This window comes from Diabrotica undecimpunctata, unplaced genomic scaffold (genome assembly GCF_040954645.1).
Source record: "Diabrotica undecimpunctata isolate CICGRU unplaced genomic scaffold, icDiaUnde3 ctg00000715.1, whole genome shotgun sequence".
Lineage (NCBI taxonomy): Eukaryota > Metazoa > Arthropoda > Insecta > Coleoptera > Chrysomelidae > Diabrotica > Diabrotica undecimpunctata.
The window spans coordinates 1-20000 of record NW_027311974.1 but is presented as its reverse complement, the minus strand read 5'-3'; the positions used below and the strand labels follow the sequence as shown (position 1 = coordinate 20000).

The window sequence follows — 20000 nt, the reverse complement described above, 5'->3', positions numbered from 1 at the left end:
AACCGTGGTAAAAGTTTTTTTCCCGTGGGAAAGGGCTGGCCGTGAGGCCGTCTGGAGCCGCCGTCGGTGCAGATCTTGGTGGTAGTAGCAAATACTCCAGCGAGGCGAGGCCCTGGAGGACTGAGGTGGATTCCCTGGGCATGGGAATTCAGCACTAGGAGTACTGGCAGGAGGTGAATCCGAAATAGGCAAAACAGGACGGTTTGATCAATTGACGCCAATATATTTACAGATTTTTAAATGCAATAATTTACTCACATTTGATGAACTGTGTATCGGTATATGTAGCTCTATGTGTATATTGCAATACATCATTGGAAAGGTCTTTTAATTGCCTGTTCAACCGTGGTAAAAGTTTTTTTCCCTTAAACATATTTCTCTTAAAGCAATCGGTTTTAAAATTAGGGATTTTTTTATTTTTCTTTTATGCACTGTACATCGTACGGATACGCTATGTTATATTGCAGTATATCATTTGAAAGGTCTTTTTAGTGTCTATCCAACCGTGGTAAAATTTTTCAGATTTACCAAAAAAAAAGTGTTAGTGAGTGCGGTAGGGCTCACACTGATGATGAAAAAAAAAAAAAAATTACATTTTCTAACTCCTACTTGCGAACCTAACCTACCAGTGAAAGAATTTTTCCCCTAAGTCCAGTAGTTTCCGAGATATCCGTTTTTTTTTTGGTTTTTGCTTCGCCATTTTAACACCCCAACCCCTAGAACCATCGTTTTGAAATAGTTGAAACATTTTTGTGCCCTGCATCGACCTGTGAAAGAATTTTTCCCCTAAGTCCAGTGGTTTCCAAGTTATCGAATTTTATTTTTTTTTTAGTTTTTCCCACTTTAAAAATTCCAGCCCCTGAAACCATCGTTTCTCAAATTATGCAATAACTTCAGTATATCAAAAGCCGATCTTTTAGAAGGTATTTTTCTAAAGGTCCTGTCTTCTAGTGACGTTGGATACCACTTTGACCCATCTTATTCTATGCCCAGCAAAAATCCGTTCACTTTGCAAAAAATTTCCATTTTCCAGCATGAACAGTAAAGCAGGTCATCAAGGATTGTATTCATTAAATTCAATATATATATAGGCTCAAAGGCCCAAGGCTTCAACGGTTTTCTTCCATTTCTTTCTATCTTGTGCTAAGTTTTTCCACTCTTGTACCCGCAGCGACTTCAGATCTTCTTTTGCCGACTCCAGCCATTTTCTTCGGGGGCGCCCATCTAATCGCGCCATTTCCCAGGGTAGAAATAAAGTTAATAACATCTACTACCGCCATTTGCCCTCATCAAAATTAAATCAATATTATTACTCGGGCCATTCCACACACCAACCTCATATTAGGTTGATATAATCTAATCGCGCCATTTCCCAGGGTAGAAAGTTAATAACATCTACTACCGCCATTTGCCCTCGTCAAAATTAAATCAATATTATTACTCGGGCCATTCCACACACCAACCACATATTAGGTTGATATAATCTAATCGCGCCATTTCCCAGGGTAGAAATGAAGTTAATAACATCTACTACCGCCATTTGCCCTCGTCAAAATTAAATCAATATTATTACTCGGGCCATTCCACACACCAACCTCATATTAGGTTGATATAATCTAATCGCGCCATTTCCCAGGGTAGAAATGAAGTTAATAAAATCTACTACCGCCATTTGCCCTCTTCAAAATTAAATCAATATTATTACTCGGGCCATTCCACACACCAACCTCATATTAGGTTGATATAATCTAATCGCGCCATTTCCCAGGGTAGAAATGAAGTTAATAACATCTACTACCGCCATTTGCCCTCATCAAAATTAAATCAATATTATTACTCGGGCCATTCCACACACCAACCTCATATTAGGTTGATATAATCTAATCGCGCCATTTCCCAGGGTAGAAATGAAGTTAATAACATCTACTACCGCCATTTGCCCTCGTCAAAATTAAATCAATATTATTACTCGGGCCATTCCACACACCAACCTCATATTAGGTTGATATAATCTAATCGCGCCATTTCCCAGGGTAGAAATGAAGTTAATAACATCTACTACCGCCATTTGCCCTCGTCAAAATTAAATCAATATTATTACTCGGGCCATTCCACACACCAACCTCATATTAGGTTGATATAATCTAATCGCGCCATTTCCCAGGGTAGAAATGAAGTTAATAAAATCTACTACCGCCATTTGCCCTCTTCAAAATTAAATCAATATTATTACTCGGGCCATTCCACACACCAACCTCATATTAGGTTGATATAATCTAATCGCGCCATTTCCCAGGGTAGAAATGAAGTTAATAACATCTACTACCGCCATTTGCCCTCGTCAAAATTAAATCAATATTATTACTCGGGCCATTCCACACACCAACCTCATATTAGGTTGATATAATCTAATCGCGCCATTTCCCAGGGTAGAAATGAAGTTAATAAAATCTACTACCGCCATTTGCCCTCTTCAAAATTAAATCAATATTATTACTCGGGCCATTCCACACACCAACCTCATATTAGGTTGATATAATCTAATCGCGCCATTTCCCAGGGTAGAAATGAAGTTAATAACATCTACTACCGCCATTTGCCCTCGTCAAAATTAAATCAATATTATTACTCGGGCCATTCCACACACCAACCTCATATTAGGTTGATATAATCTAATCGCGCCATTTCCCAGGGTAGAAATGAAGTTAATAACATCTACTACCGCCATTTGCCCTCATCAAAATTAAATCAATATTATTACTCGGGCCATTCCACACACCAACCTCATATTAGGTTGATATAATCTAATCGCGCCATTTCCCAGGGTAGAAATGAAGTTAATAACATCTACTACCGCCATTTGCCTTCGTCAAAATTAAATCAATATCATTCATCGGGCTGCTATTCCACACGCCATTCTCATATTAGGTTAATACCAGGGCAGATATTAAGTTAATAAAATCTAATACCGCCATTTACCTTCGTCGATATTAAATCAATATCATGGGCTATCCATCACACACTAACCTCACATTAGGTTAATATAATCTAATCGCGCCATTTCCCAGGCGCGATTAGAAGTTAATAACATCTGCTACCGCCATTTACCTTGGTCGATATTAAATCAATATCATTAATCGGGCTATTCTACACACCATCCTCATATTAATTTTTAATAATTACTCGCGAGATTCAATTCATTAAATTTAATATTTTGAAATCAGTTCACTTTACAAAAAATTTCAGTATTCCAGCCCGAAGAGTAAAGCAGGCCATCAACGATTAAATTTATCCAATTCAATATTTTGAAATCACTGTGTGTGTGTGTGTGTTTTGTTTTATGGCACTGGAACTAAGCCAATTAGCCAGAACAAATGTGTGAAAGTTATAAGGAAAATGCTTCAGTTAAGTATTAATTTTCACTTAATGCGTATCTAATATTATCTTATATTTAATGAACAACACATATTGAAATCACTTCACTTTAGAAAAACTTTCAGTGTTCCAGCCTGAACAGTAAAGCAGGTCATCAAGTTATCATTAAATGATCGGCTTTTGACTAGCAGTATACACACTGTCGATAGTTTGCCGGAGGAGTTGGGCTTTAGAGGCATATATCCCGCATATATGTACTCTGATTACATTTTGTTTCGATTACCTATGAAACGCTTACTACTTATTGTAAACCAATCGTTTAACTGTATTTAATTGTACTTGTTTGTATTTTCTATGTACATAATTGTGTTTTATTATATTTAATTGTATTAAAAAGGTATTAAATTCAATATTTATTATAATTAATAGTATTAAAAATAAGAAATTTAGTAATTATTACGTACCATTTATATTTTAAATTGAGAGTTCCAAAGTGTGCCACCTATCCAAAACTCTGTGAAGTATGGCTGAAAGTATTGCAACAGTAATTCACAATAAACACGAACAGATGGCGCTTATATTTATATAATCTAGTACAATTTAATATGCTTTGATATTTGAATTTAATACGGTTGGAGCCATACGAAAGCAAAACTATAGGCCGATCTTTTTAAAACGGATTTAATTCAATATTTCGAATATCATATTAAGTTTTAATAATTACTCGCGAGATTCAATTCATTAAATTTAATATTTTGAAATCAGTTCACTTTACAAAAAATTTCAGTATTCCAGCCCGAAGAGTAAAGCAGGCCATCAACGATTAAATTTATCCAATTCAATATTTTGAAATCACTTCACTTTAGAAAAACTTTCAGTGTTCCAGCCTGAACAGTAAAGCAGGTCATCAAGTTATCATTAAATGATCGGCTTTTGACTAGCAGTATACACACTGTCGATAGTTTGCCGGAGGAGTTGGGCTTTAGAGGCATATATCCCGCATATATGTACTCTGATTACATTTTGTTTCGATTACCTATGAAACGCTTACTACTTATTGTAAACCAATCGTTTAACTGTATTTAATTGTACTTGTTTGTATTTTCTATGTACATAATTGTGTTTTATTATATTTAATTGTATTAAAAAGGTATTAAATTCAATATTTATTATAATTAATAGTATTAAAAATAAGAAATTTAGTAATTATTACGTACCATTTATATTTTAAATTGAGAGTTCCAAAGTGTGCCACCTATCCAAAACTCTGTGAAGTATGGCTGAAAGTATTGCAACAGTAATTCACAATAAACACGAACAGATGGCGCTTATATTTATATAATCTAGTACAATTTAATATGCTTTGATATTTGAATTTAATACGGTTGGAGCCATACGAAAGCAAAACTATAGGCCGATCTTTTTAAAACGGATTTAATTCAATATTTCGAATATCATATTAAGTTTTAATAATAACTCGCGAGATTCAATTCATTAAATTTAATATTTTGAAATCCGTTCACTTTACAAAAAATTTCAGTATTCCAGCCCGAAGAGTAAAGCAGGCCATCAAGGATTAAATTTATCCAATTCAATATTTTGAAATCACTTCACTTTAGAAAAACTTTCAGTGTTCCAGTCTGAACAGTAAAGCAGGTCATCAAGTTATCATTAAATGATCGGCTTTTGACTAGCAGTATACACACTGTCGATAGTTTGCCGGAGGAGTTGGGCTTTAGAGGCATATATCCCGCATATATGTACTCTGATTACATTTTGTTTCGATTACCTATGAAACGCTTACTACTTATTGTAAACCAATCGTTTAACTGTACTTGTTTGTATTTTCTATATACATAATTGTGTTTTATTATATTTAATTGTATTAAAAAGGTATTAAATTTAATATTTATATACTTAATAGTATTAAAAATATTAAATTTAGTAATTATTACATACCATTTATATTTTAAATTGAGAGTTCCAAAGTGTGCCAGCTATCCAAAAGTCTGTGAAGTATGGCTGAAAGTATTACAACAGTAATTCACAATAAACACGAACAGATGGCGCTTATATTTATATAATCTAGTACAATTTAATATGCTTTGATATTTGAATTTAATACGGTTGGAGCCATACGAAAGCAAAACTATAGGCCGATCTTTTTAAAACGGATTTAATTCAATATTTCGAAAACCGCTAACATTTTATGCACTTCCATTCGCACGGTTATGATGCAATAAATTCAGTAAAATGTGTAAGCGTTCGCTTTTTGTATAATGGATTTTTTATTATTAATAATATCAAAAATTAAAAAAGAAAAAAAGGAAGGCAACAACATGCGGTGTTCCCAAGCGGTCACCCATCCAAGTACTAACCGCACCCGACACTGCTTGACTTCGGTGATCGGACGAGAACCGGTATATTCAGTGTGGTATGGCCGTTGCCGATTATAAATGAAACAAATTGATATCAAAATGAATTAGGTGAGCAAATTATACAAACGATTAAGGACAGTTATGCTTTTTAAATCTTCTTTACCTACCTCTCCTACGTGAAATTAAACTTATGAGTTCTTCTCATCATATCAACTTGGAACATTAAATATATAATTAAGTATTCTAAATGTGAAAAAGATATCCTAAATATTAAAGGAGTAATTGGACTAATATATTCGAATTTTTAAAATTAAATGACCTTTTCAGTGCCACACACAAATTATATCTATTTATGTAAGAAAGTTCATATCTCCGATCAAGACTCAATTTTACCGAAAATATAACAAAATAAATCATATATAAATTCTTTGAAAAGTGAGTAACGGAAGTGAATAAGAGTGCTTTAGAAGAAATAATCTTACACACTCAGATATTTGTGGTTCTGAAAAGAACCGTTTTATAATATATTTTATTTGTTTACGCCCTTTCGCCCCTGATTCTCCTGGCTAGCTGAATGTCCTTTGGCATAATAGTGACTCTCTTGGCGTGAATAGCGCATAAATTGGTATCTTCAAACAAACCTACCAAATATGCTTCACTCGCTTCCTGTAAAGCCATAACTGCCGAACTCTGAAAACGTAAATCTGTTTTAAAATCTTGTGCGATTTCACGGACAAGACGTTGGAAAGGTAGTTTTCTGATAAGTAATTCAGTACTTTTCTGGTAACGTCTAATTTCACGAAGAGCTACGGTACCTGGCCTGTAACGATGAGGTTTTTTAACTCCTCCAGTGGCAGGTGCACTCTTACGAGCAGCTTTGGTTGCTAACTGTTTACGTGGCGCTTTACCACCAGTAGATTTTCGGGCTGTTTGCTTTGTACGTGCCATTATTTCTCGCGTGCGTATACCGAGTTTTTCGTGCTACCTACCAGCTTATATACATAGGACATATGTGGCGATAAGGGAGGGGCAATCTTAATTTTTATTGGTCCACTAAATAATTTTTAATTGTAATCTTTTTAATACCATTGGTCGGTTTTCAATTTGGAGGCATGTCAATGACTGAAATTGCGGGTATAAAGCCTTAGGCATAGGCAGTTGTTTTTTCCAGAAAGTCGAAACTAATTTTACCCTAAAAATGACTGGACGTGGAAAAGGTGGTAAAGGTTTGGGAAAAGGTGGCGCTAAACGTCATCGTAAAGTATTACGTGATAACATCCAAGGTATTACCAAGCCTGCTATCAGAAGACTAGCTCGTCGCGGAGGAGTAAAACGTATTTCTGGTTTAATCTATGAGGAAACGAGAGGTGTATTGAAAGTATTTTTGGAGAACGTCATTAGAGATGCAGTTACCTATACTGAGCACGCCAAAAGGAAAACAGTAACTGCTATGGATGTTGTATATGCACTTAAACGGCAAGGTCGTACGTTATATGGTTTTGGTGGTTAATTGCTATGAATATGATTCTTAAAACAACGGTTCTTTTCAGAACCACAATTTATTGCAAATGTATAGAATTTCATTATTTACTATCATTCTTAAAACAATTTTAATGCATAGAAATTCATGCACGTACGTGTCACGATACTGACAATCTTTACAATAAAATCCCAAGAAAACTGTCTTGTCTGGTAAAAACTGGTAATGTCTCCCGCATAGTATCCTTAAATATACTTCCCATCGATTGAAAAAACCAATGTGTCCCTTCTAGCTATACATACCGTCTTATACGAAAAGTTTTCATGAAAGCTCGTTCTATACTTAACGATATTTTAATGATGAATTGAAAGTAGTTCAAATATGCATGAGTTATCCCATTATATTATTTCAAAAACTAACAGAAATATTTTGATACTTATGAAATATATGTACATACGTTTGCCTATTGCTCGTTACATTTAACGCGTATTATAATTCAGCAAACGTATATAATCTACTTCTAAAAACAACGATACCGAATAGAATACTTTAAACTCACACGTGAAATATTGTGTGGCCCTGAAAAGGGCCGGGTTGTATAAAAAGGGAAAATAGTACAGCTCTTAGGCTTTCTTTTCTGTCTTCTTAGGTAACAGTACTGCTTGTATATTAGGCAAAACTCCACCTTGGGCAATGGTAACTCCTGAAAGCAATTTGTTTAATTCCTCGTCATTTCTTATAGCTAACTGTAAATGTCTTGGAATTATACGGGTCTTCTTGTTATCTCTCGCTGCGTTTCCTGCCAATTCCAAAACTTCAGCAGCTAGATATTCCATAACAGCTGCCAAGTATACAGGAGCTCCGGCACCAACTCTTTCGGCATAATTACCTTTCCTCAATAGACGATGAATACGACCTACCGGAAACTGTAAACCAGCACGATTTGATCGGGACTTTGCTTTTCCCTTAACTTTGCCTCCTTTACCACGTCCAGACATCTTTTAGATTTCTACTTGTGTTAATTTACCTTGGATATCAAGTAAAGACTGATCCCCTATAAAGTTAAATTGGCGATTTTTATATTATTTCTCAGACCAATCAGGTTTTCAGACCTATCGGTACGCAGGCAAGAGCTGGTGGGAGGGGCTTACGCCGTATTACTCATTTTATTATAAAAAAAAACTGAAAGTCGCGGAAGCTAGTTTTCGTCCGACTTTCAAAGAGTAAACGTCAATTTATTCGCAATGCCTCCTAAGACTAGTGGTAAAGCTGCTAAAAAAGCAGGAAAAGCTCAGAAGAACATTTCCAAGGCCGATAAGAAAAAGAAACGTAAGAGGAAGGAAAGTTATGCCATTTACATCTATAAAGTATTGAAACAAGTGCATCCTGATACTGGTATTTCCAGTAAGGCTATGAGTATCATGAACAGTTTTGTAAATGATATTTTTGAAAGAATTGCTGCTGAAGCTTCCCGTTTAGCTCATTACAATAAACGGTCAACAATTACAAGCAGAGAAATTCAAACCGCCGTACGTTTATTACTTCCAGGAGAATTAGCTAAACACGCCGTTAGTGAAGGTACCAAAGCTGTTACTAAATATACAAGTTCTAAGTAATTATAATATTTCCTTTTATAAATATAACAAACGGTTCTTTTCAGAGCCACAATTTTATGATTATGTGAGAAACGTTCAAATAATCTAACAACTAAAGAAGCTAATCGACTTCAAATTATTTTTTAACAAATATATAAATGCAAGCTGGTCACTCGATTGACTGAATCAGGTCGATTTGTATTACCAAGTAAAAAATTAAACCGGGTTAAAATTCTGTTGGTTCTACAATAGGTTTTAAATGGAAATTTAAAAATTCGGGACGCACCTTCGCCAAAATTTAGAGTCTGACTCACAACCAAAAAATAATTTCCAACTTCATGACCTGCTTTATATCCAGGCTGGAACACTGAACTTTTTTGTTAAGCCAATGGTTTTTTACGCCTCCGCCTAAATTTTGACTGACTAAATCAAAAATAATTTACAACTTCATGACCTGATTTATCTCCAGGCTGGAAGACAGAAGTTTCTTGTAAACTCAAGGTTTTCGGAATAGTGAATTTAATCTGTTTGTAAATTAATCTGCCTTCGATATATTTGAAACGATCGTATGTTTATTACTTCCGGGAGAATTAGCTATATACGCCAACAATGAAGGTACCGAAGTTCTAAGTAATTTTAATACTTCACCTTGTAACTACAACAAACGGCTCCTTCACTTTTAACAGTACTTATTGCTCAATACGTTCAATAGTTTCGTATGTTTTCTACGTTTTTGCGTTTCACAAAATATCTACTATACCTATATTTCGATTTTCGTTTTAGAAGGATGAGAATTGACACTCACAATGACTTTGTTGTTTTGCTATATTAGTGTAAAAACGTTCAAGATGGGAGGGGTCTATTTGAAAAACAAATATGTGTTTTATCGAAGTAATATTAATTGAAAAACAACAATAATTCAAATATAAACTGCATTAAATGTGATGGACGTAGTAGAAATTTCAAATTTGGGACTGAATAGATTTAATTATGAAAAGTAAAAGACAAGTGAATTATCCCATTAAAAGTAGGATTAAATATGGAAGTTTAATTAAACTTATAGTTCATTAAACATAATTTGTTAAACTTATTGTATTATTGTGAATGCTTATTCTTTGTTATTTTAACCTAATGTAAGTGTAGTGAACTCTTAGCCAAATAAAGTACTGTATAAGATAAACAATAGTGTTTGATATTGCATGATGATACAGGATATTTTTTTTTATTTTGTACCCATTATTAAATTTAATTTAAACACTACAAATTTGGAACTATCCTTAACATATGAAACATCATGACTGTCGATTATCAGCAACGAGGGTAGACATGCATAGTTAGATACGTATTTTACTCTGATACGGTTGATGTTTGCAATGTCTTGTATGGTGATTGCAAAAGCAGATAGTTGAAAATTTGTAAAAATAGTCTATATGGTAGATTTTCCTTATATATTGTTCAAATATTGAAAGGTAAAAGGCCAACAACTGGTCAGAAAGAACGTACCTAGTTTTTTGAGCCTTCCTAACAAGCTTGGGTAACCAGTTTTTGTATTCTTTTCCAATTTTTTATATTATTTAAAGAACGTTTTAAAGATTTTTCACCCTTTCTTATTTATATCTCGTTTTAAAAATAAAAAAATACCGTAAAAATGAAGTTGAAACACACACACATCTGGAATATTTGACTTTCTCGATTTTCTACTTATCTACAGTTCAGTTTACCGTCCGGCCGACATTCGTTAAAAACCTTCGAAAATTTTGTAAGCGTTTAGTTTTCGCTCTTCAGTCAGTGAATCGTTACATACCGCATATTAACTTAAGATTGTTTATATCTACAACGAAATGGCAGATACAGAAAACCAATCATCAGCCGCTTCGGCTACGTCGGCATCTGGAACGCCACAAACATCTTCGCCATCCAAAAAGGAAAAGAAGGCAAAAAATCCACGGGCAAAACCTTCTCATCCTCCAACGTCTGAAATGGTGAACAATGCTATCAAAGGGCTCAAGGAAAGAGGTGGTTCTTCTCTTCAAGCTATCAAGAAGTATATTGCTGCAAATTACAAAGTAGATGCTGAAAAAGTTGCACCGTTCATCAAAAAATATTTAAAAGCTGCAGTTGCTACTGGATCATTGGTGCAAACAAAAGGAAAAGGCGCATCAGGATCTTTCAAGTTAGCGTCTACCTCATCGTCGTCTTCTGGATCTGCAAAGCCTAGTTCCGCAGAAAAAAAGAAAGCTGGAGGAACAACTAAACCGAAAAAAACTGCCGCCGCTGCCAAACGTTCTGCTGCAGGCGAAAAGGCAAAATCTGTAAAGAAAGTGACAAAGGCTAAAAAAGCCGCATCAAAGACAGAGAAAAAGCCGGCAAAGGCGAAGAAAGTTGAAAAGAAGTCAGCACCTAAAACTGCGTCATCTTCATCCGCAGTTCCGACTTCTGCAGAGGCCAAAGTAAAAACACCAACAAAAGCGAAGAAATCAAGTAAAGGCAGTCCTACGAAAAAACCAAAGGCACCTAAGCCAAAGACCGCCAAGGCTGCTGCAAGTTCACCAAAAGCTAGAAAAGCTGCTGCTCCTAAGAAGAAGAAGTAATTGGACTAATTAATATCTTCGAATTATTAAAAACAAATGGCCCTTTTCAGGGCCACAATTTATATCTACTTATGTAAGAAATTTCATATCTATGATTAAGAGCAATTTTACTAAAAAATATAAGTTAATTAATTTTAATTACTTTTAGAATCGTATTTGATATTCTCCTTTATTTACTCATTTTTAATACTTTCCATTATTCTTTCGCAATTAAATAAGCTTTTTGACGATTTATGTTGAAGCTAATTTTCATTAATATAAACAGAAATTTTCCTTACGCTATTTTATATTTTTCCATTTGTAAAGTTTCTTTAGTCAAACAAGCTTTTTAACTCAAAAAAGTAACGCCTAATTGTATATAATATTAAAAACGTATCTAATACTTATATTTGTCCACATATTTATTATAAGGTTATCCGTAATAAACAACCTCATTATAAATATATCAGAAAAAAACCTATAACATTAACTATGGTAAGGGGAGATGAATAAAAGTACTCTTAAAAGAAATAACCTTACACAAGCAGATATTTGTGGTTCTGAAAAGAACCGTTTTGTAATATGTCTTCTAAATTTGTTTATGCCCTTTCACCCCTGATTCTCCTGGCTAGCTGAATGTCTTTAGGCATAATAGTGACTCTCTTAGCGTGAATAGCGCATAAATTAGTATCTTCAAACAAACCTACCAAATATGCTTCACTCGCTTCCTGTAAAGCCATAACTGCCGAACTCTGAAAACGTAAATCGGTTTTAAAATCTTGTGCGATTTCACGAACAAGACGTTGGAAAGGTAGTTTTCTGATAAGTAATTCAGTACTTTTCTGGTAACGTCTAATTTCACGAAGAGCTACGGTACCTGGCCTGTAACGATGAGGTTTTTTAACTCCTCCAGTGGCAGGCGCACTCTTACGAGCAGCTTTGGTTGCTAACTGTTTACGTGGTGCTTTACCACCAGTGGATTTTCGGGCTGTTTGCTTTGTACGTGCCATTATTTCTCGCGTATACTGAGCTTACAAATAAATTGCATTTCCCTTTTATACAATTTTATACCTGCGGGCTCAAGAGAGGGGCAATCTTAATTTTTATTGGTCGACTAAATAATTTTGAATTGTAATCTCTTTAATACCATTGGTCGGTTTTCGATTTGGAGGTGTGTCGTGTCAACGATTCACACGATAAAACCATCGTCCGTCGTGAAACGGTTTTAGTAACACAAGTACGTCGACACTTATTTTACCGTAAAAATGACTGGACGTGGAAAAGGTGGTAAAGGTTTGGGAAAAGGTGGCGCTAAACGTCATCGTAAAGTTTTGCGTGATAACATCCAAGGTATTACCAAGCCTGCTATCAGAAGATTGGCTCGTCGAGGAGGAGTAAAACGTATTTCTGGCTTAATCTATGAGGAAACGAGAGGTGTATTGAAAGTATTTTTGGAAAACGTTATTAGAGATGCTGTTACCTATACTGAACACGCCAAGAGGAAAACAGTAACTGCTATGGATGTTGTGTATGCACTTAAACGCCAAGGTCGTACTTTGTACGGTTTTGGTGGTTAATTTATAATAACACCATCAACTTATTTAAAAAACGGTTCTTTTCAGAGCCACAATTAATTGCTTATGTATAGAATTCATACTAAAACAATTTTTCAGGGAAACTTATCAGTATCTGTCTTATTTTTATTTGCTGTGTATTATTCCTAAATATATTTTTCACGCCGAATAGATGAATAAATTCGCTATACATATCATGCCTATGGCCTAGATATAACCAATTTTTTAATTTTTGTTTTGTAGCTACATGAAATATTCCACGAAAGTTGATTGAATGGTAGACTAAAGTGACTGAAATTTATCAGAACACATGCAACTACTTCAAAAAGTCCGTGCGTGTTTTTGTTACATTTAAAATTCAGTAATATGCGTGAAGTAAATGTATTCGTACCTTTAATAAATAAAGTGACAACATTCGTTTCGATATTTACGGCTTTGTGGCTGTTTAGGCCCGACACAAGTAGAAATATAGCACTATGAGCCAACGGGCGGATATAAAGGGCGTAAAGGGGACTATGTTCGGGCGTTTTATGACTAAAACTCAAAATTTAGTAATTGGCCACTTTATTATTAAAGTTGTGTATAATCTACAAAAAGTATTTTGAAATCAACTAACAAGCAGAATTAATATAACTCACACGTGAAATATTATGTGGCCCTGAAAAGGGCCGGGTTGTATAAAAAAGGGAAAATAGTACAGATCTTAAGCTTTCTTTTCGGTCTTCTTGGGTAGTAATACTGCTTGTATATTGGGCAATACTCCACCTTGGGCGATGGTAACTCCTGAAAGCAATTTGTTTAATTCCTCGTCATTTCTTATAGCTAACTGTAAATGTCTAGGAATTATACGGGTCTTCTTGTTATCTCTCGCTGCGTTTCCTGCCAATTCCAAAACTTCAGCAGCTAGATATTCCATAACAGCTGCCAAGTATACAGGAGCTCCGGCACCAACTCTTTCGGCATAATTGCCTTTCCTCAATAGACGATGAATACGACCTACCGGAAACTGTAAACCAGCACGATTTGATCGGGACTTTGCTTTTCCCTTAACTTTGCCTCCTTTACCACGTCCAGACATCTTTTAGATTTCTACTTGCGTTAATATACCTTGGATATCAAATGAAGACTGATCCCCTCAAAGTTAAAATGGCCACTTTTATATTATTTCTCGGACCAATCAGATTTTCAAAAAGATTAGGGCGCGCGCAAGCGCTGGTGGGAGGGTCTTACGCCGATTACTCATTTGATGATAAAAGGCAAATTCAAAATTTAGCTCCGACTAGTTTTCGTTCGACTTTCAAAGAGTAAACGTCAATTTCTGTGTTCGAAATGCCTCCTAAGACTAGTGGTAAAGCTGCTAAAAAAGCAGGAAAAGCTCAGAAGAATATTTCCAAGACCGATAAGAAAAAGAAGCGTAAGAGGAAGGAAAGTTATGCCATTTACATCTATAAAGTATTGAAACAAGTGCATCCTGATACTGGTATTTCCAGTAAGGCTATGAGTATCATGAACAGTTTTGTAAATGATATTTTTGAAAGAATCGCTGCTGAAGCTTCTCGTTTAGCTCATTACAATAAACGGTCAACAATTACAAGCAGAGAAATTCAAACCGCCGTACGTCTATTACTTCCTGGAGAGTTAGCTAAACACGCCGTCAGTGAAGGTACCAAAGCTGTTACTAAATATACAAGTTCTAAGTAATCCCACTACTTCATCTTACAAATATAAAAAACGGTTCTTTTTAGAACCACAATTTTATGCGTATGTGAGAGACAAAAATAATTTATTCGGAATTAGTTAAGTTTCATTTAATATTGAGAGTTATACCGGCAAAAATTAAATTTAAACTGTCAGTTAAAAAAGTAATTGAGAGCAATACTTCCTAAGATTTGACTGGCATTTGCTACGAAGTTATAAATAGTAATTTTTTATCTTTTAGCCATTAATTTATTTAGACCAAAATAAAACTACGTATTGTAGATTCCGAAACGTATCTTTGAACGCTATAAATATAAGTATTCTCATTTGAATGCTGTAAAATTATTTAACCGATCGTTTTTTATATGGCATTAATAAAAATGAACTTCATAATATAATTTTATGTTTATTTTATACAAAACGAATTTTCTGATAATTATTGGTCTTCTAGGCGTGCTATCTTACACTGTGGACTGGAAGGATCTTCTATTACTTTGTCAAAATCTTTCAAGTTGAAAATTACTCCCCAAATTAATTTTAAACTAATTCTATCAAAGTTAGTATATCAATATTTTCTTCCCCGAGATTAATTATATCGCTTTAGGAAGTATCCGGGTGTAACAGTAATCTACAATATACAGGTACGATAGATGGCGTCGCCTACTTTCGTCACCTATCAGAAGGTTCCTACCTGAAAGTACGTTAAGTATTGCTAAAATTGATGCGACAGTAACCTACAATATACCTACCGACAGACATACGATAGATGGCGCCCACTTTTGAAAATCGCACTTTTTAAAATAAATAGTTTTAAATTTATAGTAGAAAAAACGATGTTTTCAGTAATTTTTTTTTAATATTCCCAATTTATTTGGGAGGAAGGGGGAATTCAATTATTATTACTGAAATCATCAGAACTTTTTCTGCAAATATCAGAATGCCGCCTCTCACATCCACCTCAAAACAGATCCGCCCTGATCTAATAATGTTTATTACATTAGAAAAAGTCTATTCTATTATTTAAAAACAGTGTTCATGAGCATCTACACAGTACATGGTTATCAAGAGCAGTAACTAAAGAATGCCATTGTTATAAAAGAGTCATATTAACTTTTATTTCTTTCCGCTCATAGATATATTTTAATTCAGAACTGTTGGCCAGGTAAATATCAAAATAAATTTTAAATCGTACCTTTAACTACATAAATAAATTAATAATTAAATATTTAATAGACAATAACTATATCCTAAGGGGATTACTCTTCTAATTAAATTAAACGAATAGCAGAAAGCGTTTTAAGCGACTGAAAATGCAATGTAATATCGATTTTATTAATGTCTAATTCATTTAGTCTTTATTATTTAATTTATATACATTTATTTAATAATACTAAAAACCGGAATATATTTATTTACATATATTTTATATACAAACTGATCAAATCTAGCGAAGATCCCTCGTGACGTGACGTCACCGGTGTCTAGTCCGACTGGAAAGCCCCATCGATGTCGTAAAAAACGTAAACAAATATTACCGCTAGCCTAAACCGGAACTAGTCTCGGAATACACCTGTGCTCAGAGGTCGCTGACCATAACAATAATATAAACAACAGGTGACGGAAGTATTTGGCAATTGAAAAAAAGCAAACAAATAATTAAAATAAAGTAATTAAATATAGATTAATATAATAGTGATTATGGAAAAAATATAAATTAATGATCAAAATAAAATAAAGCTAAAATAAGAGCAAATATTATAAGCTAGATAATGAGATCAAATTAAATTAAAATAAAATAGAATAAAAATAAAATAATATACAATAAAATGGCATAAAATTAAATCAAATTGTATAAAATAACTCCTACTCTTATTGTTATTGAAACGACAACGACAAAGGTATTTCTGACTGCGAATAAAAATCTAAAATGGTTTGATATCTCGAGCAATACACTTCCAAATGAAAAACTAACTATACAGATATCCAAGTGGAAATTTTTCTCACGTACCGTTAGATGTAGGAAAATTCTGAGTATGGCAAAAGAACGAGCGGCCAATTTTATGTAGGAAATGTGTATTCGCTTGACTCTCGGACCAAAATTGATGCCAATACAGCCGATTAACCAAATTTGAAAAAAATCCAATGGTCTACAGTTGTTTCGATTTTCCGGCAAAACGGTGCATAATTTCTAGTCACATGTTAATTTCTTTTTAATCAGCAAGTCACCCTTAATCGCAATAATTCAAATTTCAAACAAAATTCACACTTTTAATTTTCTCGAAATTTTCAGCGAATACATACATCCAAGTGGAAATTTTTCTCAGGAACCGTTAGATGTAGGAAAATTCTGAGTATGGCAGAAGAACGAGCGGGTCATTTTAAGTAGGAAATGTCCATTCGCTTGACTCTCGGACCAAAATTGACGCGAATATAGCCGATTAACCAAATTTGATAAAAATCCAAGGGTACCCCCTTTGAAAAATTTTTTCCAAATTTTCCAAAAAAAAAAAATTTGTTTAATGTTTTGGTACATGCACTTGGTCCAGCTTATTCCAAAACATGTATTTTTTTCTGATCCCTTAACCCCCGTTTGCCGGAAAAGAGGAAAAATCGAATTAAAAAATCTACAGTTTTTTCGATTTTCCGGCAAAACGGTGCATAATTTTTAGCCACATGTTTAGATTTTTTTAATCAGCAAGTCACCCTTAATCGAAATAATTCAAATTTCAAACAAAATATACACTTTTAATTTTCTCGAAATTTTCAGCGAATACATACATCCAAGTGGAAATTTTTCTCAGGAACCGTTAGATGTAGGAAAATTCTGAGTATGGCAGAAGAACGAGCGGGTCATTTTAAGTAGGAAATGTCCATTCGCTTGACTCTCGGACCAAAATTGACGCGAATATAGCTGATTAACCAAATTTGATAAAAATCCAAGGGTACCCCCTTTGAAAAATTTTTTCCAAATTTTCCAAAAAAAAAATTTTTTTAATGTTTTGGTACATGCACTTGGTCCAGCTTATTCCAAAACATGTATTTTTTTCTGATCCCTTAACCCCCGTTTGCCGGAAAAGAGGAAAAATCGAATTAAAAAATCTACAGTTTTTTCGATTTTCCGGCAAAACGGTGCATAATTTTTAGCCACATGTTTAGATTTTTTTAATCAGCAAGTCACCCTTAATCGAAATAATTCAAATTTCAAACAAAATTCACACTTTTAATTTTCTCGAAATTTTCAGCGAATACATACATCCAAGTGGAAATTTTTCTCAGGAACCGTTAGATGTAGGAAAATTCTGAGTATGGCAGAAGAACGAGCGGGTCATTTTAAGTAGGAAATGTCCATTCGCTTGACTCTCGGACCAAAATTGACGCGAATATAGCCGATTAACCAAATTTGATAAAAATCCAAGGGTACCCCCTTTGAAAAATTTTTTCCAAATTTTCCAAAAAAAAAATTTGTTTAATGTTTTGGTACATGCACTTGGTCCAGCTTATTCCAAAACATGTATTTTTTTCTGATCCCTTAACCCCCGTTTGCCGGAAAAGAGGAAAAATCGAATTAAAAAATCTACAGTTTTTTCGATTTTCCGGCAAAACGGTGCATAATTTTTAGCCACATGTTTAGATTTTTTTAATCAGCAAGTCACCCTTAATCGAAATAATTCAAATTTCAAACAAAATATACACTTTTAATTTTCTCGAAATTTTCAGCGAATACATACATCCAAGTGGAAATTTTTCTCAGGAACCGTTAGATGTAGGAAAATTCTGAGTATGGCAGAAGAACGAGCGGGTCATTTTAAGTAGGAAATGTCCATTCGCTTGACTCTCGGACCAAAATTGACGCGAATATAGCTGATTAACCAAATTTGATAAAAATCCAAGGGTACCCCCTTTGAAAAATTTTTTCCAAATTTTCCAAAAAAAAAAATTTTTTTAATGTTTTGGTACATGCACTTGGTCCAGCTTATTCCAAAACATGTATTTTTTTCTGATCCCTTAACCCCCGTTTGCCGGAAAAGAGGAAAAATCGAATTAAAAAATCTACAGTTTTTTCGATTTTCCGGCAAAACGGTGCATAATTTTTAGCCACATGTTTAGATTTTTTTAATCAGCAAGTCACCCTTAATCGAAATAATTCAAATTTCAAACAAAATTCACACTTTTAATTTTCTCGAAATTTTCAGCGAATACATACATCCAAGTGGAAATTTTTCTCAGGAACCGTTAGATGTAGGAAAATTCTGAGTATGGCAGAAGAACGAGCGGGTCATTTTAAGTAGGAAATGTCCATTCGCTTGACTCTCGGACCAAAATTGACGCGAATATAGCTGATTAACCAAATTTGATAAAAATCCAAGGGTACCCCCTTTGAAAAATTTTTTCCAAATTTTCCAAAAAAAAAAATTTTTTTAATGTTTTGGTACATGCACTTGGTCCAGCTTATTCCAAAACATGTATTTTTTTCTGATCCCTTAACCCCCGTTTGCCGGAAAAGAGGAAAAATCGAATTAAAAAATCTACAGTTTTTTCGATTTTCCGGCAAAACGGTGCATAATTTTTAGCCACATGTTTAGATTTTTTTAATCAGCAAGTCACCCTTAATCGAAATAATTCAAATTTCAAACAAAATTCACACTTTTAATTTTCTCGAAATTTTCAGCGAATACATACATCCAAGTGGAAATTTTTCTCAGGAACCGTTAGATGTAGGAAAATTCTGAGTATGGCAGAAGAACGAGCGGGTCATTTTAAGTAGGAAATGTCCATTCGCTTGACTCTCGGACCAAAATTGACGCGAATATAGCCGATTAACCAAATTTGATAAAAATCCAAGGGTACCCCCTTTGAAAAATTTTTTCCAAATTTTCCAAAAAAAAAAATTTGTTTAATGTTTTGGTACATGCACTTGGTCCAGCTTATTCCAAAACATGTATTTTTTTCTGATCCCTTAACCCCCGTTTGCCGGAAAAGAGGAAAAATCGAATTAAAAAATCTACAGTTTTTTCGATTTTCCGGCAAAACGGTGCATAATTTTTAGCCACATGTTTAGATTTTTTTAATCAGCAAGTCACCCTTAATCGAAATAATTCAAATTTCAAACAAAATTCACACTTTTAATTTTCTCGAAATTTTCAGCGAATACATACATCCAAGTGGAAATTTTTCTCAGGAACCGTTAGATGTAGGAAAATTCTGAGTATGGCAGAAGAACGAGCGGGTCATTTTAAGTAGGAAATGTCCATTCGCTTGACTCTCGGACCAAAATTGACGCGAATATAGCCGATTAACCAAATTTGATAAAAATCCAAGGGTACCCCCTT

The 20000-nt window shown here is 34.2% G+C and overlaps 9 protein-coding genes and 1 non-coding gene across 10 annotated transcripts; 5 read left to right on the top strand and 5 right to left on the bottom strand.

Moving 5' to 3' along the window:
- Nucleotides 1-5704: 5704 nt before the first annotated feature.
- LOC140431406 (5S ribosomal RNA) lies at nucleotides 5705-5823 on the bottom strand. Its single transcript, XR_011949663.1, has one exon. It is a non-coding gene; the product is annotated as a 5S ribosomal RNA (ribosomal RNA).
- Nucleotides 5824-6246: 423 nt separating this feature from the next.
- LOC140431389 (histone H3) lies at nucleotides 6247-6844 on the bottom strand. The gene has a single exon (XM_072519326.1). It carries the CDS (start codon nucleotides 6699-6701, stop codon nucleotides 6291-6293), a length of 411 nt encoding a protein of 136 aa, XP_072375427.1. The 5' UTR covers nucleotides 6702-6844; the 3' UTR covers nucleotides 6247-6290.
- Nucleotides 6845-6901: 57 nt separating this feature from the next.
- Nucleotides 6902-7311, top strand: LOC140431395 (histone H4). The gene has a single exon (XM_072519331.1). It carries the CDS (start codon nucleotides 6952-6954, stop codon nucleotides 7261-7263), a length of 312 nt encoding a protein of 103 aa, XP_072375432.1. The 5' UTR covers nucleotides 6902-6951; the 3' UTR covers nucleotides 7264-7311.
- A 491-nt stretch (nucleotides 7312-7802) lies between these two features.
- LOC140431392 (histone H2A) lies at nucleotides 7803-8286 on the bottom strand. Its single transcript, XM_072519329.1, has one exon. The coding sequence runs from the start codon at nucleotides 8229-8231 to the stop codon at nucleotides 7857-7859; it is 375 nt and encodes a 124-aa protein (XP_072375430.1). The 5' UTR covers nucleotides 8232-8286; the 3' UTR covers nucleotides 7803-7856.
- A 129-nt stretch (nucleotides 8287-8415) lies between these two features.
- Nucleotides 8416-8901, top strand: LOC140431394 (histone H2B-like). The gene has a single exon (XM_072519330.1). It carries the CDS (start codon nucleotides 8478-8480, stop codon nucleotides 8847-8849), a length of 372 nt encoding a protein of 123 aa, XP_072375431.1. The 5' UTR covers nucleotides 8416-8477; the 3' UTR covers nucleotides 8850-8901.
- A 1684-nt stretch (nucleotides 8902-10585) lies between these two features.
- On the top strand, nucleotides 10586-11557 carry LOC140431388 (uncharacterized). The gene has a single exon (XM_072519325.1). The coding sequence runs from the start codon at nucleotides 10670-10672 to the stop codon at nucleotides 11417-11419; it is 750 nt and encodes a 249-aa protein (XP_072375426.1). The 5' UTR covers nucleotides 10586-10669; the 3' UTR covers nucleotides 11420-11557.
- A 392-nt stretch (nucleotides 11558-11949) lies between these two features.
- On the bottom strand, nucleotides 11950-12566 carry LOC140431390 (histone H3). Its single transcript, XM_072519327.1, has one exon. The coding sequence runs from the start codon at nucleotides 12406-12408 to the stop codon at nucleotides 11998-12000; it is 411 nt and encodes a 136-aa protein (XP_072375428.1). The 5' UTR covers nucleotides 12409-12566; the 3' UTR covers nucleotides 11950-11997.
- Nucleotides 12567-12611: 45 nt separating this feature from the next.
- LOC140431396 (histone H4) lies at nucleotides 12612-13028 on the top strand. Its single transcript, XM_072519332.1, has one exon. It carries the CDS (start codon nucleotides 12664-12666, stop codon nucleotides 12973-12975), a length of 312 nt encoding a protein of 103 aa, XP_072375433.1. The 5' UTR covers nucleotides 12612-12663; the 3' UTR covers nucleotides 12976-13028.
- Nucleotides 13029-13519: 491 nt separating this feature from the next.
- LOC140431391 (histone H2A) lies at nucleotides 13520-14105 on the bottom strand. Its single transcript, XM_072519328.1, has one exon. It carries the CDS (start codon nucleotides 14048-14050, stop codon nucleotides 13676-13678), a length of 375 nt encoding a protein of 124 aa, XP_072375429.1. The 5' UTR covers nucleotides 14051-14105; the 3' UTR covers nucleotides 13520-13675.
- A 141-nt stretch (nucleotides 14106-14246) lies between these two features.
- LOC140431402 (histone H2B) lies at nucleotides 14247-14723 on the top strand. Its single transcript, XM_072519337.1, has one exon. The coding sequence runs from the start codon at nucleotides 14302-14304 to the stop codon at nucleotides 14671-14673; it is 372 nt and encodes a 123-aa protein (XP_072375438.1). The 5' UTR covers nucleotides 14247-14301; the 3' UTR covers nucleotides 14674-14723.
- Nucleotides 14724-20000: the final 5277 nt, after the last annotated feature.

Excerpts from the sequence above, each read along its gene's own strand:
- LOC140431395 (XM_072519331.1), top strand. The coding sequence starts at position 6,952 with ATGACTGGACGTGGAAAAGGTGGTAAAGGTTTGGGAAAAGGTGGCGCT.
- LOC140431394 (XM_072519330.1), top strand. The coding sequence starts at position 8,478 with ATGCCTCCTAAGACTAGTGGTAAAGCTGCTAAAAAAGCAGGAAAAGCT.
- LOC140431402 (XM_072519337.1), top strand. The coding sequence starts at position 14,302 with ATGCCTCCTAAGACTAGTGGTAAAGCTGCTAAAAAAGCAGGAAAAGCT.
- LOC140431396 (XM_072519332.1), top strand. The coding sequence starts at position 12,664 with ATGACTGGACGTGGAAAAGGTGGTAAAGGTTTGGGAAAAGGTGGCGCT.
- LOC140431388 (XM_072519325.1), top strand. The coding sequence starts at position 10,670 with ATGGCAGATACAGAAAACCAATCATCAGCCGCTTCGGCTACGTCGGCA.
- LOC140431392 (XM_072519329.1), bottom strand. The coding sequence starts at position 8,231 with ATGTCTGGACGTGGTAAAGGAGGCAAAGTTAAGGGAAAAGCAAAGTCC.
- LOC140431391 (XM_072519328.1), bottom strand. The coding sequence starts at position 14,050 with ATGTCTGGACGTGGTAAAGGAGGCAAAGTTAAGGGAAAAGCAAAGTCC.
- LOC140431390 (XM_072519327.1), bottom strand. The coding sequence starts at position 12,408 with ATGGCACGTACAAAGCAAACAGCCCGAAAATCCACTGGTGGTAAAGCA.
- LOC140431389 (XM_072519326.1), bottom strand. The coding sequence starts at position 6,701 with ATGGCACGTACAAAGCAAACAGCCCGAAAATCTACTGGTGGTAAAGCG.